General features: G+C 40.7%; 1 protein-coding gene across 3 annotated transcripts in view; it reads left to right on the top strand.

Annotated features, from left to right (window-relative positions):
- Positions 1 to 17,425, top strand: part of ANXA3 (annexin A3) — a 47,143-nt gene that overhangs the window by 19,037 nt on the left and 10,681 nt on the right. For all 3 annotated transcript variants that reach the window (XM_045571437.1, XM_036412762.2, XM_036412770.2), the window contains 8 exons: positions 2,188 to 2,282; positions 2,535 to 2,648; positions 5,178 to 5,268; positions 9,763 to 9,842; positions 12,944 to 13,000; positions 13,340 to 13,433; positions 15,016 to 15,111; positions 17,216 to 17,274. In XM_045571437.1, the coding sequence (XP_045427393.1) occupies positions 2,188 to 2,282; positions 2,535 to 2,648; positions 5,178 to 5,268; positions 9,763 to 9,842; positions 12,944 to 13,000; positions 13,340 to 13,433; positions 15,016 to 15,111; positions 17,216 to 17,274 (686 nt within the window). The remainder of the gene's footprint in view (positions 1 to 2,187; positions 2,283 to 2,534; positions 2,649 to 5,177; positions 5,269 to 9,762; positions 9,843 to 12,943; positions 13,001 to 13,339; positions 13,434 to 15,015; positions 15,112 to 17,215; positions 17,275 to 17,425) is intronic.

Here is a 17,425-nt window from a genome sequence, read left to right as displayed (position 1 = left end):
CCCAGTCAGAGCACATAAAAGAATCAACCAATTAATGCATAAATAAATGGAACAACAAATCTCTCCCCCTCCCTCTCTTTCTCTCTCAAAATTAAAAAGTAAAAGAATTTAAAATTGCACCTCATTCTGAATGTGTGTTTGTTTCCTCTCTTCTCCACATTCCCATGACCAAATAATCATTTCTGGATTATGTGCTTCTTCTTCCATGATTGACTTCTTCATATCTTTTATCTGGTTTTTAGTTGGATTGCCTTCTTCATGATTGCCAGGATTTTTATTATAAATTTTGGATATTAAACTTAAAAAAAAAAAATTACAGGCCATGAAAATATCTTCTTCTGATTTGTGGTTTTCTTCTAACATTGGTTATAGTAAATTTTATTGCACGTTTATAAGTCTGAAATGGTTCAGAGAGGGATATACATGTTTTCTAGACAGAGATTTGGGTCCAGGTTTCTGCTGCCAGAATGATTGTTGCTCCCTGGAGAAATCAAATTCTCTCACAGGAAACAGACCCATGTTATCTTCTCATGACATTAAATCTGGTCCCTCTGGCAGTAGCTGTGATCCTTCTGTATAGTCAGTCATATGCTAAAGCAGGCTTCATAAAGCATCTGAGCTAGAACCTAATGACCTGCTCTACATGTAAAGGAGTGTAACCTTCATCCTAAAGGTTGCAGAGAGTATTATGATTTCAAGCAAGAAATTAATATGATCAGATGCATGTTTAGGCAGTAATATACAGTATGAATTACAAGGAGGTCAAGATAGGAAGCTGTTGAAGTTTCTGAGTAATACATGATGAGCACACAGTGGGTGATCAGACTGGCAGCAGAAGAGGTTAGGGGCAATCAAGAAGGCAGGCAGGTGACCAGTTGGGAGCCAATAGTCTTGGATTGTGAAGGGATGTCTGACTGCCCAATCCTACCGGGCAGTCGGATATCCCTTTAGGGGTCCCAGATTGGAGATGGTGCAGGCTGAGCTGAGGGATTACCACCCCCTACATGAATTTAGTGCACTGGGCCTCTAATATATATATCTTCACTGAGTGGCCAGATTACTATATGTTCAGAGATCATAATAATCTGGCCACTCAGTGTATATGTTTTGGAGTCAGAAATTTGGGTTCAAATTCTTGTTCACCACTTAAAAGCTGCATGACTCTGGCAAGTGAGGTAAGTTTTCTAAGCGTTAGTATTTCATCTTTAGGACAGTTTAATCACACTTATTTCTAGGGCCCTCCTGAATATTAAATATGACAGTAATTATTAGTAAAAGGTGTCTAGTACATGGTGGGTTCTCAGTAAATGTCAGTTTCTTTTTTTAGAGGAAAGAAGATTTTGATATCAAGTATAGAGATAAGAAAGAGAAAAGGTCAGGATAGTAACTGAACCTCATATGGTTAAAACATCTGGTCCAAAAGCAGTATGTCCCTTGTGCTGCTCCCTCGGTCAGAGAAATATTTAGGCAGTGATTGTTTTCTTCCCCAAAACTATACAAATAAAGTTAATTTCCTTTTCCAAAAGTCAGGTAAACAAAGAAATAAAGATTTAAACTTGGAAATTAAAAATTTAAATGCCCCCCTTACTGGTATAGCTCAGTTGGTTGAGTTCATCCCATGCACCAAGAGTTTACCAGTTCAATTCCAGGTCAGGGCACATGCCTGGGTTTAGGGTTGGTTAGTGTGTTAAGAGTTTCAGGGTCTATAGCCAATAGCGGGCATGCAAGAGGCAACTGTTTCTCTCTTCTCATCTTCCTTCCTGCCTCTCTCTAAAATCAATAAAAACATATTCTTGTGTACCCAATTTTACTCGGGTTAGCTCGTGGACTGAAGGGTCTTAGGTTTGACACTAGTCAAGGCCATGACCTAGGTTGCAAGTTCAACCACTGCATGTGCAGGAGGCAACCAATGGATGCATCTCTCTCACATCAATGTTTCTCCCTCTGTTTCTTCACTCGATACCATTCTAAAAAAAAAAAAAAAAAAAAAAAAAAAAAAAAAAAAAGGAAAAAATATCTTTCAGTGAGGATTAACAACAACAAAAAATTCTAAAACGAATAATAATAAAAATTAAAATGCCTTCCTGTCTGCATTTGTTTCAGACCATCAATCATTTTCTTTTGTTCATGACAGGTACTAAGGATCTTTAAATTAATAGTAAGTAACATTATTTTCATTTCATTTAGGAACTGATGAGAAAACGCTTATCAGCATTCTGACTGAGAGATCGAATGCACAGCGGCAGCTGATCGTTAAGGAATATCAAGCAGCATATGAAAAGGTACAATTGATTAACATGGGCAAAATCCAGGTGGGGACATTTAAGTAACAGAAAAAGTTCCAATATGACAGCAATATAGAAAGTCAAAGATATGGATGTAAGAGGAAGCAGAAGGAAGAGATGACGTTAGAGAGAGTTTTAGAACATTCATGTTTTCATCTATATTGTTACAGATGATCACCTTTCACTAGGTGACTTAGAGAAAGAAGAGTATGTTACACTTAGCATTTTTATTTTTATTTTTTGTTTTAGAAACTGAAAGATGACCTAAAGAGTGACCTCTCTGGCAACTTCGAGCATCTCATGGTGGCCCTCGTGACTCCTCCAGCAATGTTTGATGCCAAGCAGCTAAAGAAATCCATGAAGGTATGAGCCCTGCGTGAGTCACTTTTGCCCAGGATTTGATTATGTCATCAAAAATGGTGACTTTCTTCCTGTGCAAAGTTGAGATATGATGTAAATTTGATAGATTTGGGTGTCATTTTGATTCTGTACTCCCCAGCTGGTAGAGCAACCCCTGAAATGGGAAGCAGTTGTAGAACCTTGAACCCAGGTGATCCTGGGCTGAAAGGATATTGTCATTCTAATTTGTTTGTTTTTTGACCTGAAGAGTCAAATTCTCTATTTTATTGTTATTCAAAATGAATGGTACCACCATCAACCCCACTGGTTTAGGCCAGTGGTCGGCAAAACATTGCTCACTGGCCACATGCTCTTTGGCCCCTTGAGTGTGGCTCTTCCACAAAATACCATGGCCTGAGTGAGTCTATTTTGAAGAAGTGGCATTAGAAGAAGTTTAAGTTTAAAAAATGTGGCTCTCAAAAGAAATTCCAATCATTGTACTGTTGATATTTGGCTCTGTTGACTAATGCGTTTGCCAACCACTGGGTTAGGCCAAAGACCTAGTGTTGTCTTTGATCCCGTGCTTTCCCTCTTCCTTCAGAGCTCCCAAATCTATCTGGGGGCCCATCAGATCTACTCCAAGCTTTATAAAATATGAGAGCACATCTCTCAAAATCCGTTGCTAATATTCTAGTTCATCACATCATCTTTTGTCTGGACCGTACCAATGGCCTCCTAATTGGTCCCTTTGCCTCTGTTTTTACACATCTCACATTTATTCACACAGAATAGCCAAAATTATTTTTATAAAGTTTCTAGAATTGATTATATTATTCAGCTGCATAAGTTGCCAATGAATTTAAATACTTAAAATTTAAACTCCTTACTATGACCTTCATTATCCAGCACAGTCTAGCTCCTGTCTATCTCTGTGTCTTTTTAAAATTCTATCTGTTATCAGTCAGGGTTCCCCAGAGAGACAGAACCAGTAGGCAGGAGATTTATTGAGATGTATTACAAGGACTTGGTTACATGGTTATGGCTAGGCAAATCTAAAATCTCAAGGGCAGGCTTGAACTCTTAGCACCACCTTGAGCTGCTGCCCACGGGTAGAATTTTTTCTTCAGAGAAGCCTCAGGTCTGCTCATACAGTCTTTCAACCGACTAAATTAGTCCCACATAAAATATCTAAGATAATCTCCCTTATTTAAAGTCAACTGATAATGGACTTCAGTTATATCTACAAAACACCTTTAAAGCAAACCTAATTAGTGTTTGGTTAAATAACTGAGGCATGTAGCCTGGCCAAGTTGAAATGTAAAACCATCATACCCTCTCCTGACCATCCCATTCCAACAAAGATCCAGTTTTAGTCCAGCTGTTATGTCTTCATCCAAGCTAAAAAGAGTTAAGGGACAAAGAAGTGTTCATCCTGGATCCTTGAGGACTGTCAGAAAATGTATGGGGAACTTCACATACATCCTATTGATGAGAGTTAAGTTAGATGGAGAAACCTCACTCTAAGGGAAGCTAAGACACATAGTATGTATTTATTTGGGTAACTATGTGCTAAGTAAAAAAATTAGGCATTCTATTACTAAGCAAGGAAGATAAAAGACATATTGGGCCCACTCAGTTTTGCTGTGAACCTAAAAGTGCTCTAAAAATTCATGTATTTAAAATTTTTTAATTAATAATTTTTAAAGGCAAGATATGGGGGCAAGTAGGACTCTGCCATGGAGGGACAAGAATTCAGCCTCTGTTTCCATGCTGCATTGATGTTTGTTTGTTTTTTAAAAAGTATATTTTTATTGATTTCAGAGAGGAAGGGAGAGGGAGAGATAGAAACATCAATGATGAGAGAGAATCATTGGTTGGCTGCCTCCTGCATGCCCCTCTTCCCACGAAACCTGGGCATGTGCCATTACCAGGAATCCAACCATGACCTCCTGGTCCATAGTTTGACGTTCAACCACAGAGCCACACCAGCCAGGCCATTGGTCTTATTTTTATCAAATCCTAGTGTAAGTGGCTTCTTTTGAGTCACAGAGTGATTCAGTGATCTCAATATAGACCAAGGCTCAGGCGTAACTAATCCTTAAACCAAGTGGGCCCATTATACATTACTGAGGCTTTAAAATCTCCCTGAATGAAGAGGGTGATACATGTTGACCAACCTAGTACATCAGTGTAGTACATCATTCAAAAGAATTGCAGAGCCTTTCCTAACTACAAAGGTGTGTTTGAATGCTCACTTCTGATCTCAAATGACGTAGGCTCTTCCCTTTCTACTATTTCTTCCTAAAATTATTCAATTGATTTTTGTATCAGAGTATGAAATTTTGGGGGGAAATTTGATGTCAGTTAACTCTACATGATTCATATTATTTAAGACTAAAATAGAGAATATCAGAAAACTGCTTTAGATCCATAAAGACCCTTGTGCTGATTTATTCAAAACTGTTCTTTACATTCATATAAAACAAGATATTAAGACTGAAATGCATGAATTTAAGTTTTTTAAGTGCTCTAAAAACAGATTCTCTTTTTTAGGGCACCGGAACAGATGAAGATGCATTGATTGAAATCTTAGCCACCAGGACAAGCCGGCAGATGAAGGAGATCTCTCAGGCCTACTACACAGGTCATCCTCTTCCCTGCTTTCCTTTACCACCATCCACACGTATATGAGCCATTGTTGCCTTTCCCAGAAACCCGCCCATCGCTCCTTCACAAGGCTTTTGAGAAGGCAAGACATCAAAAAGAGGCTCCAGTCTAAAATGGGCTAAGGTCTGTGGGATTTTCAGAGAAAACTGAATATGATTGAGCTAGAAACTGCTGCACAATGCTGGCATTAACACTTTGCCTTTTGCTCTCAGCGATCGCCGCTTAATTGAATCAGCTAATTTCATCAGTGTAAGAGACTCAAATCATTGTATGTTAACATTATATGTTAAAAGCCACTTAGAGCAGCCTCATGGCTTTTGGTGGGAAATTAGATGAACCATTTAGAGAGCATGTTCAGCAATTAGCTGAAGTCCTAATAGCCTGTCATATATACAAAACACTGACGGCCCAGGGTTAGCGTGACTTCGCAAGGTAGAAGCACAGGCCTAAGCAGGCCCCCCTGACTTTGGAAATGAGCCACAAGTGCAAGTGTTCCCAGGCCACATACACTTCTAACCCAATGGCTGCAAATTGAGGGCTTCACACTCTTCCCTCAGGTGCGATAGCTCACTGGAATGACTGGTAGAACTCAAGAAAGTGCTCTCTGCACAAGTAGGGGTTTACTATAAAGAATACAAATCAGGATTGCTCCAAGGAAGAGATGCATAGGGAGGGAGAGGCCTGGGAGGGTCCCAAATGCACAGCTTCCGTGTCCTCAGGATGCACGACCCTCCCAGCACATCGATGTATAATTATCAACCAGGGAAGCTCACTCGAACTTGGATTCCACAGTCTTTATTGGGGTTTCATTACACAGGCATGATTGATTGGACCACTGGCCACATGATTAAACTCATCTCCAGTGCTCCTCCCCCAAGAGGTCAGGCCAATCTCATGTAGCTCAGAATCTGAATCCCCCAATCACATGGTTCATCTTTCTGGTGTGACCAGCCCCTCATCACTCAGATCCTAAGTCATCTTGTCAGCGAATACTCAAGTGTGGCTCATGGGACCTGCCAGGAACAACAAAGACATTTCTATTATTTAGTAATTTCCAAGGACTTAGAGGTGACTTACCAGGAACCAGGGACAAATACCAGCATTCGTCTGTATTATCCAACAGAACAGCCTCTGTAAACCTCACCAAGAACCTCAGGAGAGCCATGGTTTCTGAGTTTGTGTGTCAGGAAGCATCTGCGGTGAGAGGGGTCTCAATAAGGGCCATCCTGTCCCCCTGGTGGGGGTTAGAGAGGCCACTTTGAGAAATTCTCATTAGAAGGTAAGTCAGTGACTTTCGTTACTGATGCATAGGGAGGTCTAGTGAGAAAAACAGAAATGGCAGTCGGTATTTTAACAGAGAGAATTTGATGTAGAGGATTGTTTGAACACCTTTGGAAGGAATGAAAAAGCGAAAAGGGCACACAGGTGTGGCACAGAGGTATAACTCCCAAAGCTGGGATGACAGAGGAAAGAGGTTGGGGTTTTCAGATGTGAGAAGCTCAGAGGAGAGGCACTGTCTTGCAGGTGTTGATGCCTCAGGGGCTGGGAGGAGAGGCTTAAGGAGCTGGAGTCCAGACTCTGCCAAAGTTTCCATCTGGCTGGAACTGGACCCCCAGGGGGGTGCTAAGCGACTTGTCCTAGTAGTCGGGAACAGCTGCTGCTGTCAGGGAGAAAGTCCCTCTCAGGGTTGCCATTGACCTGAATAGCATGCAAATAGCATGTTCTTCTTTCCTCCTCCTGCCTTCCAGTCTCCCTCTGGTGCCTCCCTCCCCCCCAAATTGGTGGACCCTAACGGGTGTTTGGGATGCGTACAAAAGAGAAATGTAATTTGTAGAGTCCCAAACCCAGCTCCACAAAGCAGGGTAAATTTGGAGTAGATGAGATCATTGCTAAATGGGCAAAGTGGGTACATTGTAAGTGTTTAAAAAAAAAAAAATTCAGTTCCATTAGTTCCACATATACCAGTAATTTGGTTCCATTAGTTTATTTACGTATATATAAAAAAAAATAATCAGAGCCAGGTTCCCTGCTGCTTCCTGGTGTTTTTTAGAAAAGTCACTGCTCCATGAGGTGACCTGCCACAGGATAGCTCCCTGGAGCCCAGCACTTACTCACAAACAGCCCTGGGATGTATGCTCTGTGGAGGTGGGCCTTTTGTCTGTTTCGTTCACTGCTGTAGCTCCAGCGCTCAGATCAGCGGAAGGCAAATTCAAATATTTATTTAATGAATATCATCAAGAGCCAGTTTGGGATCTTAAGAGCCAAGAGACATACCCAGCATTTAGGACTGTGGTTTGGTATGTATGACAAGCGACAATAGTTCCAACCACCAGATGCCGTGATACCTGGGTGAGCTGAGCTCTCTGAGGCTAAAAGAAATGGAATTGCATGTAGATTACAGTAAGCAGAGGTTAATAATACACAAAATGTAAAGAGAGGAAACAGTCTCAATTAGGTACAGCCGAGCTTTACAGAGACTCAGGACCCAGCAGCCCTGCTCCAGGGACTCAGCTCCCGTGTCACTCCCTCAGCATCAGGCCTGCATTGCGCCCCAAGCTGATGTTTCCATTACAGCAGCTTTCTCCTCCCTCACTGCTCCTGCTGTTTTTGACACTGCCGAGTAACTTCTCTTCCCTGGCCATACAGTGTCTGTCTACTCAGGGCTTCTATTTGCCCTTGGATTCTGGTTATATTTGGCCTCTGTTTTGTGCCTTATTCCTCGGAGTCTTCTCACTCTTCTGCTACTCTGTTGTCTCTGCCTCCTTTCCCTGGACAGCTCACTCCCTGAGGGAGAACATTCAATGGGCTCAGGAAGGCACTTGCTCGTGGACAACGCTCTCCCACCCGGTCACCTCCTAGGTTGCTGGCCACCTGGAGTCAGATGCCAACCCTGATGCAGTCCAGCTGCAGCAAGAACAGTGGTGCCATGAAATGTGAAATGGTGACCGAGGCATGAGAAATCTATTCAGGGGGGCTAGCTACTTGGCCCTCATAAAGGGCCTAGGCATTGTATCCCCTATTCTTACTTCTTGAAAAATATCTGAGGTCAAGGGAGGTATGGGGAGGCTACATAAAATGACTATAAGGCCTCATCTAGATTATTCTAAAATGTAAAATACTTCCTCAAATTTTAATAAAGTGAGAGCTTTGTTCTTTGGCTTGATATTTTTAAATAATTATTTTTTTTCTAATTGAAGTGAAGAACAGACACAGTGATACCATGACTGCTAGGTAAAATGGTGCCTACCTAAAGTTATTATTACTTAGATAATTTATAGTGAATTTTGCGTATTTGCATTGCTCTGCAAAAATTTAGATTTCATAAAAAGAGACTAAAGCATGCTGGAAGAGTTTCGATCTCTACACAGTTTTTGCTACTAGATAACCTCATATCACTTTCTATAATAGTCTTTTATTGATTTAAAAGGACAAGCATTCATGTGACTAGTTTATAGACCCTTAAAAGTGATGCAGGCAGAGTTCAAATGGCCACTGGGTGTCAGCTACACCCAGGCACATGACTCCTAGAGGATCAGTGAGGCATGGATGGAGCAGAGCAGGGCCATAAACTCAGTGCACACTACAAAAGGAGCTACAGCTAGTCAGCTCTGAAACGGGAACATGCAGTTGTCATTTGTTATGGAAAATTAGTATCTTTTAGGGTAGGTTTCTTTTGAGAGCTATCAAGTAATACGTTCTAGCTCTATGCACCCATAAAACAAATATTACAGTGGCTCAGATAAGATCTAAGTGTATTTCTCCCACATGTAGACGGGGTCTAGGACTGGCATGAGAGCTCCTCAGAACTTTCAGAAGTACAGGCCCCTTCCTGCTTACGTTTCTGCCATCATTTAGATGTAGTCCTTATCCTCATAGTCCAGGATGGCTCCCTGAGCTTCAGGTATGCTCCAGATATGCCTCTACAGACCAGGCATGAGGTTGGAGGAAGGGACTAAGATGGGCGTGAGCCATCCCTTATGGAGATTTCTCAGCAATGCCGCATTTGTCTGCCTACATTCCACTGACAAGAACTTAGTCATGAAGCTGTACCTCGCTAAGAGGAGAGCTGAGAATGTAGTCTTTACGCTGCGGGCATTATGACTTGCTCAAGATGAGGGTTCTATTGCTATGGTAGAAAGAGAATAGAAACTGGAAGGCAGACTAGCAGTTAGCCCACTCAAGCTGCCCACTGTACATGTGTTCCTGGGTGCCATTGTCAGTTGAAGCAGACCATGGTTTGATCCAGAATGGCAGTTCTTTCTGTCCCTGAGCATCTACCACAACTCATTACAACAGGGTATTCATTCTCAGAAGAACCCAGGAAATAGAAAAAAAAAAGAAGAACAAGGTTTATTTTATCATTATTATTAGGTATTCGTTTCTGGGCAATGTGGATATTTAAACGTTTCTCCGTTTTATAATAATATTTTCCAGTTTGTCAAGGCTTAACTCCATTCTTGTGTGGTTTCAGTGTATAAGAAGAGTCTTGGAGATGACATCAGCTCTGAAACATCTGGTGACTTCCGGAAAGCTCTGTTGACTTTGGCAGATGTAAGGTTTATCTTTTATTTTTTTAATTCCTTAATTATCTGCATGCTCAGCAATAATTATTAGGGAGGTTAAAAATAACCAAAGAGAGACAATGAGCTTGCAGTTTTCCTTATGAAATGATTCACTCACTTTGTGTTTGCATTGCCACGGAGCAGTATAATGTTTAACCACCATCAGAAAAGTATAACATCATCATGTAACAGAAAAATCTTTTGATTGTTAGTATATGGATTGAAAGTGTTTAAATCAGGTTTCACAATACATTAGAAATGTTCTGTTAATTCATCTGACATAAAATAATTGTCCATTTCTATTTTAAGTATCTCCATTTTAAGGACATGCTTATTTTTATCTGTACTCCAAAGAATAACTATTCCTTTTGTTAGCATTAAAATTAAATAAGAAACATAATACAGACAAATTATGAGATGGGTATGATAGCCTCAGGATTAAAAACAAACAAACTTGTAGCTACTTCATCCTTATGCCTTTAGAAGAGTTGCTAAATCATCATCACCATGTGACTAAATGATGCCACACTTCGCTGTCTCTTTTTAGGAGGCTCATGACTTTATAATAAAGGTGGGCAGTGTCGAGGATGAGCTGTAATCCCAGGTGTGGGTAAGAGAGGAAATAAGCCCGTCCCACTGGCCTCTTTCAGCTGATTTGCACAGCCTGTAACGTGTCAGAGAACCCCACCAGTGGTCTCAGCCTGAGGGCTGGAGCAGCACCTGTCAAACCAAGTGAGGCATATGCCACTAAGAAACAAGTCACCCTAATTTTTGTTTCAGTTATTTCAAATGGTGAAAGCCTTAGGAGGGAACCCAATTTATGGGGAGTTGCTGCAAACATACACCTCAAGAGGCTTTTATATTCAAAAGTACACGTCTATGTGAGTGCAAGGGCACACACACATACTCACAGGCGGCAGCAAACATTAGGGCTTCCGGGCAGGGTTTCAGAATCAGACAGGCCTGGAATGGTATGCTCCTCTGTTGCTTTACTAGCTTTACTAGTATGTGTCTGGACACATTACTTTAAGCCTCAAAGCCCTTGTTTTCACATGTGTGAAATTAAAGTAATAACAGTACTAATGTCTTAGATGCTGCAAAGATAGATAGATAGATAGATAGATGATAGATAGATAGATAGATAGATAGATAATATGAAGTACTCAGCATGTAGAAAATGCCCAGTACATGGTAGTGGTGGCTGATTATTATTATGCTGATAATCAGCATTTTTATGACTAGAGCAGAGTATACAATGAGAAAACAAGAATGCAAACAAAGTAACAGTAGAGAATCAGCAGCACTGAAAAGCAAATAAATCATGCAAAAATCAGACAGGCATACGAGGGTCTACTCAAAAATGCTTTTTGAATATTATAGCCAGTATTTCATTCACCTATCATTTTCAGAGTAATTCAGGCAATCCTCTTTCCCTTTCTACCTCAAGTCTCTATGAGCTAAAGTGCTTGCACATGAGCACACACTTAGCCACAGAGGCTTCAACAGCAGAGCTGAGGGGACCTTTGAACTGCATTTTTGCTGTTGTTTGTTTGTTTTAAGTAGACTATTTTTTAGAGAAGTTTTAGATTTACAGAAAATTTGAGCAGAAAGTACAGAGATCCCATATGCCCCTCCTCCCATCCCCTCACTATTTCTCCTATTTTTAACATATTGCGTTAAAGTGGTACATTTGTTACAGTTGATGAATACTTATATTGAATACATTATTATTATTAACTAAAGTCCGTAGTGTACAATAGGGTTTACTCTTTGTGTTACACAGCCTATGAGTTTTGACAAATGTCATGTGTCCATTAGTACAGTATCATTCAGAATAGCTTTACTGCCCTAGAAATATTCTGTGCTCCAACTATTCATCTCTCTCTTCCTCCCTCCAAACCCCTCACAACAACTGGACTTTGTACTGTCTCTATGGTTTTGCCTTTTCTAGACTGTTATATAGTTGGAATTATACAGTGGGTAGTCTTTTCAGACCTGCCCTTAGCAACATGCTAAGTGTCTTTTCTTTTTTTTTCTTCTTCTTTTTTTAATTGATTTTTTACAGAGAGGAAGAGAGAGGGACAGAGAGTCAGAAACATCGATAAGAGAGAGTCATTGATCAGCTGCCTCTTGCACATCTCCTACTGGGGACGTGCCCACAACCAAGATACATGCCTTTGACCGGAATCAAACCTGTCACCCTTCAGTCTGCAGGCCAACACTCTATCCACTGAGGCAAACCAGTTTCAAACTAAGTGTCTTTTCTTGGCTTGATAGCTCATTTTCTTTTTATCGCAAATATTATTCCAATATATGGGTATACTGTAGTAGTATGTCTCACCTGTTGAAGGGCCTCTTGGTTGCTTGCAAGTCTGGGTGATGATGAATAGAAATTTCTGTGAACATTCATGTGCAAGTTTTTATGTAAATATAAATGTTCAACTCCTTTGGGTAAATACTGAGGAGTAGGACTATGTTTAGTTTTGTTAAACTGCCAATCGGTGTGGCTGTACCATTTTGTATTCCCACCAGCAATAAATGAGAGTTCCTGTTGCTGCAATCCTGGCCAGCAATAAGGTGTTATCGGTGTTTTGGATTCTAGCCATTCTAATAAGTAGTATCTTATTGTTTTAATTTTCAACTCCTTAATGATAGTTGATGTTGAGCATCTTTTCATGTGCTTTTTTTTTTTTTTTTTTTTACCATCTGTGCATTCGAGGGTGCTCAGACCTTTTGCCCATTTTTCAGTTGGGTTGTTTGTTATCTTATTGTTGAATGTTAAGTATTCTTTATATGTTTTGGAGATAAGTCCTATATCAGATATGAGTTTGCTAACAATATTTTCTCCCAGTCTGTGGCTTGTCTTTTCATTCCCTTATGATCTTTGAATTTTCAGAGTAGGACACTAAAGCTCAGAAAATTGTGTGATTTTGCTACAAATTTCGTGGCTCATCAGTGACAGAGCAACAACTAGAGCCCAGGAGCCCAGGTCCTCTGTGAACCTCTCAGACACCCTGCTGATGGGACTCCCAAGCGTTAGAATCCTCTGACATTACAAGGGTTGCCCTTGCTCTTATCTTCCTTGTTTAGGGCAGAAGAGATGAGAGTCTGAAAGTGGATGAACAGCTGGCCAAAAAGGATGCCCAGGTCAGTAACAGAGCAAAGAAAACATCTCCTTTACTACCTGCCCCCCAACACTCCACTACCCGTCTACCTTTTCATTTCTACCTTTTCACAGCTGGGGTTGTGGTGTTCTGTCCTTTCTGAGGAGAAGGCTGAGGATCAGCCTTCCTCAGGAGGGTTATTATTCCCCTAGCCCCTGCAGCCATCCCCACCTCTCAGATTTCTAGTCTGCTAAATGTGAGAAATCTGAATAATCATCTCGCTGACTCTACAACAAAGTAAACCTCTCCTTCCAACCCTTCAAAAAGAGACAAGAGGACTGTGACCATAAGAACATTTAAGTCTCCCCGCCTTGTCCCGCAGATTCTCTACAATGCCGGTGAGAAGAAGTGGGGCACAGACGAAGATGCGTTCACAGAGATCCTGTGTCTAAGGAGCTTTCCCCAGCTGAAACGAAGTAAGGACTCTCGCTGCAATCCTTTTGGCTCTGTGTTGCTTTGCAAATATTTTTTGCATTTAATATACAAAAGTCTGGAAAACGAAGTTAAAAATTGCCAAGGTGGTTCCATTTTTATTTGTCAACAGTTCAGGAAATAACAAGTCAGAGCAGAACTGACATGACTCTTGTTCCCCTAGAGGCTGAGTAGACACCTAGTGACGGGTAACAAGCAGATGGGGTGGGATGGCGGGAGGAGAAAAGGGGCCGCCCTCTGGGGTGAGAGCAGAGAGGAGTGTTCCTGTGGATGCAGGACCCTGGCTGCATTGCTTTCACCCCAACACTTCCGTAGTTAGGCACTTTCCAGAAACACCAGGTGCTGTGGTGTCTCTGTTAATGCGTTAGCATGGATTACCGTGCACCTCTCTCTGAAATGAAGGTAAGTTGGGGAGCCCTCTTTGTCAGGACAACTATTATATGGAATTGCTGAGCATCCACCCTCTCACTCGTACATTCCCCTGAGCCATTCTGGAAGCCAAGAAGCCCATGTCCTGTGAGCACCTCCTGTGGCTTCCAGCTGCAGAGCAAGAGAACAGTGACAGTCACAGTGCATGACCAGGCTCCTGCTGAGTCATGGGGAAATGAGAAAATACGAAGACAGTACCAGGATTTTTTAATTCTGAAGTTGCCCTTCCTTAAGTTTGGCATCAGAATTTCACTTATAAAATAATGGTAATTGTATTTCATGGTTGCTTTATTAACATCTTTATTTTATTTATTTAATCCTCACTCAAGGATGTTTTTCCATTGACTTTTAGAAAGAATACAATAGGGAAAGACAGAGCGAAATATCGACGTGAGAGAAACATATCGATTGGTTGCCTCTTGCATGTGACCTGACCAGGGCCTGGGCCAGGGAGGAACCAACATCTTTATTTGAAAAACAAAAAACGAGCAATCCTAGATCTCTCTCCAAAATTTCTTTCTTTTTTTTTCTCTCCAAAATTTACTTGGAAAAAAAATTACTTGACTTGCAAAATATGCCATATATTTGGTGATGTACGTACAGGTTCTGCTTTAGGGCAAAAATTGATCAAGAAATTGGAATGCCTTCAGGTACGTGTGAAGTAGGCCAGGCCCCTGAGGGAGTGGTCTGCTCAGCAATAAGAAATCTTCATATTGAAGACTGCGTTGGTAGATAAAATATATTTGATTAATTGCCCAGGTCCTGCTATAATTTAAACACAGCCCACTTTACTAGACGTATTATTTAACCTTTGGGGCTATTTTAAATGCTAATAACCTGGGGGGAGAGAGCAGAGAAAGAGAGAGGAAGATCATTGAAGAAAATGACCTATGAAGTTCAGGTTTTATTGTAGTTTTTTTTTGTCTTGTTTTTTGTTTGTTTGTTTGTTTGCTTGCTTGTTTGCATGCTTGCTTGTTTAAGACACACAAAAATTAAGAACTTCCAAGTTCAAATTTTGATGATTTAAAGAAGGGGTTTTTTGAGCTCATTACTTGACAACTGGATTTGCTGCATATCAACTAAAACACTGGCATATAATCATGTGTGATCAAGTGGGTTGCTTTCACTGTTTTTTAGCATTTGATGAATACAGAAATATTAGCCAGAAGGACATTGAGGATAGCATCAAAGGAGAATTATCTGGACATTTTGAAGACCTCCTGCTGGCCATCGGTAAGCTCTTGTGTGCTCCCAAACTGAGTTGCTTTGCACTTGATGTAAACAACACCGGGGTTAGCTCCTCGCAAGAATCCTGACTGATCCCTCTTTAGGCTCCCACCGCGTCCACGTAACAACATGCTCAACAGATATTGATAAAGGGATGTATGAAAAAGTAACTTTTTTTGCATCTTACTTTGCTTCAAACTTCGTATTTGTCGTGGGAGTTGGATAAGCCAAGGAGCATGATCGTTGGGGTTTGACAGGAGATGTGCTTGGCTCTGTCACCTCAGGACAAGCTGGTAGGAAGGTGTTTCATGTTTTAGTGTTTGCTCGGGCGAGGGGCAGCCAGAGTTCAAGGGCCTGGGGGAGGGGAAAGGAATGACTGAAGTTTAGTCAAGACATCTCAGGAGGTGAGGCATGGGCAACGGTGGCTTCTTGGTCACTGCAGTTCATTTCAGTGGACTCCCTTCCTGTCAGAGGTTTCCCGGAGTTTTCCTACTTCCGAGGTTGGGTGCTAAAGCAAACTTTGTATCACTACATCTAACAACACTTCTTAAGATTTCAGGGCACAAAGAACAAACCTGGTGGTTAAAACAGAAAGCAGAAGAAAAGCTAAAGGGTTATGAGGGCAGGGGGAAGGATTCTAGAAGGATTTAGTTTAGAGAGAGAGAGATGACTGAAAAGCTTACTAGGATAAAAGTGGGCATAACGACTTTTAATCAAAGTATTAAGGCTTGCTTAATATGAATTTTAGGAAAAAATAAATAGGTACAACTGATCCAAATGGCTGGTTTATTCTCAGAAAACTTCACATCTGACACTGTTTTCTTATCTGCCCCAGATTCCACGTTTGAGTGTCTAATACAGCGTTTTTCAACCGCTGTTCCGCGGCACACTAGTGTGCCGCGAGATGTTGCCTGGTGTGCCGTAGGTGCAGACAAGACAAGAATTTTATAATTTTTCACTATTTTGTTTACTTAATATTTCATAATAAAGTAATTATAAAATACTTTCTTTGTGTTTATTTGATTCCTATTCAAGAGAATTACTTTATATATAGTCAATATAGGCACAGAGTTAAATTAACATTTTCTAATGGTGGTGTGCCTCGTGATTTTTTTCATGAAACAAGTGTGCTTTTGCCCAAAAAAGGTTGAAAAACACTGGTCTAATACATCCTCTCCTCCCCCTAATACCTCCCATTTCCCTAAGTCAATTACACAAATGGAAGGCTTTTTCGGTTCCTTAAGTCAGCCAGGAAGGCACTCTTAGAAAGCTACTTATCCTTGTTCTGACCTCTAAGATTCAGTATAAAATGTACTCACTTTCATCAGATTCCAGTGCAGATCACATTTGCTGCAATAAAAGTACTCGTGTTGCAATAAATAGATTTTTCTCTCTACAGACATTTCTATTCCTGATGATTTTCACTTTATTTAAACTATACTTAATTTGCTCATGTTTTTGCCAATTTCTTTTTTTTGTTTGTTTTGTTTTACTTCTGCTTTACCTGTTATTTCAAAATAAAAAATTAAAAGATGGCAGTATTTTTTTACTAACTGAATCTAGAGACAGCCACTTAAGAGAAAAACCATTCCATTTGAAATGAGCTCCGGCACCTCTTCTTGCCTAATGAGCTATTTGGGCAACATCTCTTTGCAGTCTTTAGGCCCACAGTATCCATCAGTAGTCAGAGCCGTTAGCAATGGAGCAGTGGCCCACCCTGGGGAGTTAGCAGTGGAAGCGAAGGTGTTGGTGTGTCTGAGATCTGGAGATGAGTCATGTGCTGTGGGAGTTCCTTTGGCAGGTGATTTTATTTTCCCCACGGCAAAAGACGGCCTCTGCTAACGTTTTGCGCAAATATAATGTTACAAGGCTTTGGAATCTAGGTTAAGTATTCATTCTTTCTTTCTAAATAAAAGCCAGAAGTGGGGAGGAAGTAAAATGGATATGAATTTGTTTGTTTTAACTCTTTATTGGCTGAAGTATTACATATAGTATTACACATGACTCCTTTCCCCACCCTGGGTATGAATCGTTTTTAAAAACATTTTATTACTGTATATTAACTCAACTTCAATTAAATGACAGTGAACATACTTTATTTTTTCTACAGTTCATTGTGCAAGGAACGTGCCTGCCTTTTTAGCTGAAAGACTGCATGGAGCTTTGAAGGTTGGTCTGGGAATTGCATACATGTTCTTAGCTTCCCTCACAGAAAATGTAAAATCATGGCCATTATTGATGGAATTCCACTTCGTTTGATGGGCTCTCTTTTGTAGCTAATCTGTGCCGTGGATTGATCCCGAGTGTCCTAATCATCAGA

This window comes from Pipistrellus kuhlii, unplaced genomic scaffold (assembly GCF_014108245.1).
Source record: "Pipistrellus kuhlii isolate mPipKuh1 unplaced genomic scaffold, mPipKuh1.p scaffold_m20_p_1, whole genome shotgun sequence".
Classification (NCBI taxonomy): domain Eukaryota; kingdom Metazoa; phylum Chordata; class Mammalia; order Chiroptera; family Vespertilionidae; genus Pipistrellus; species Pipistrellus kuhlii.
The sequence above is the reverse complement of the archived record's forward strand: the minus strand, read 5'-3'. Positions and strand labels throughout refer to the sequence as shown.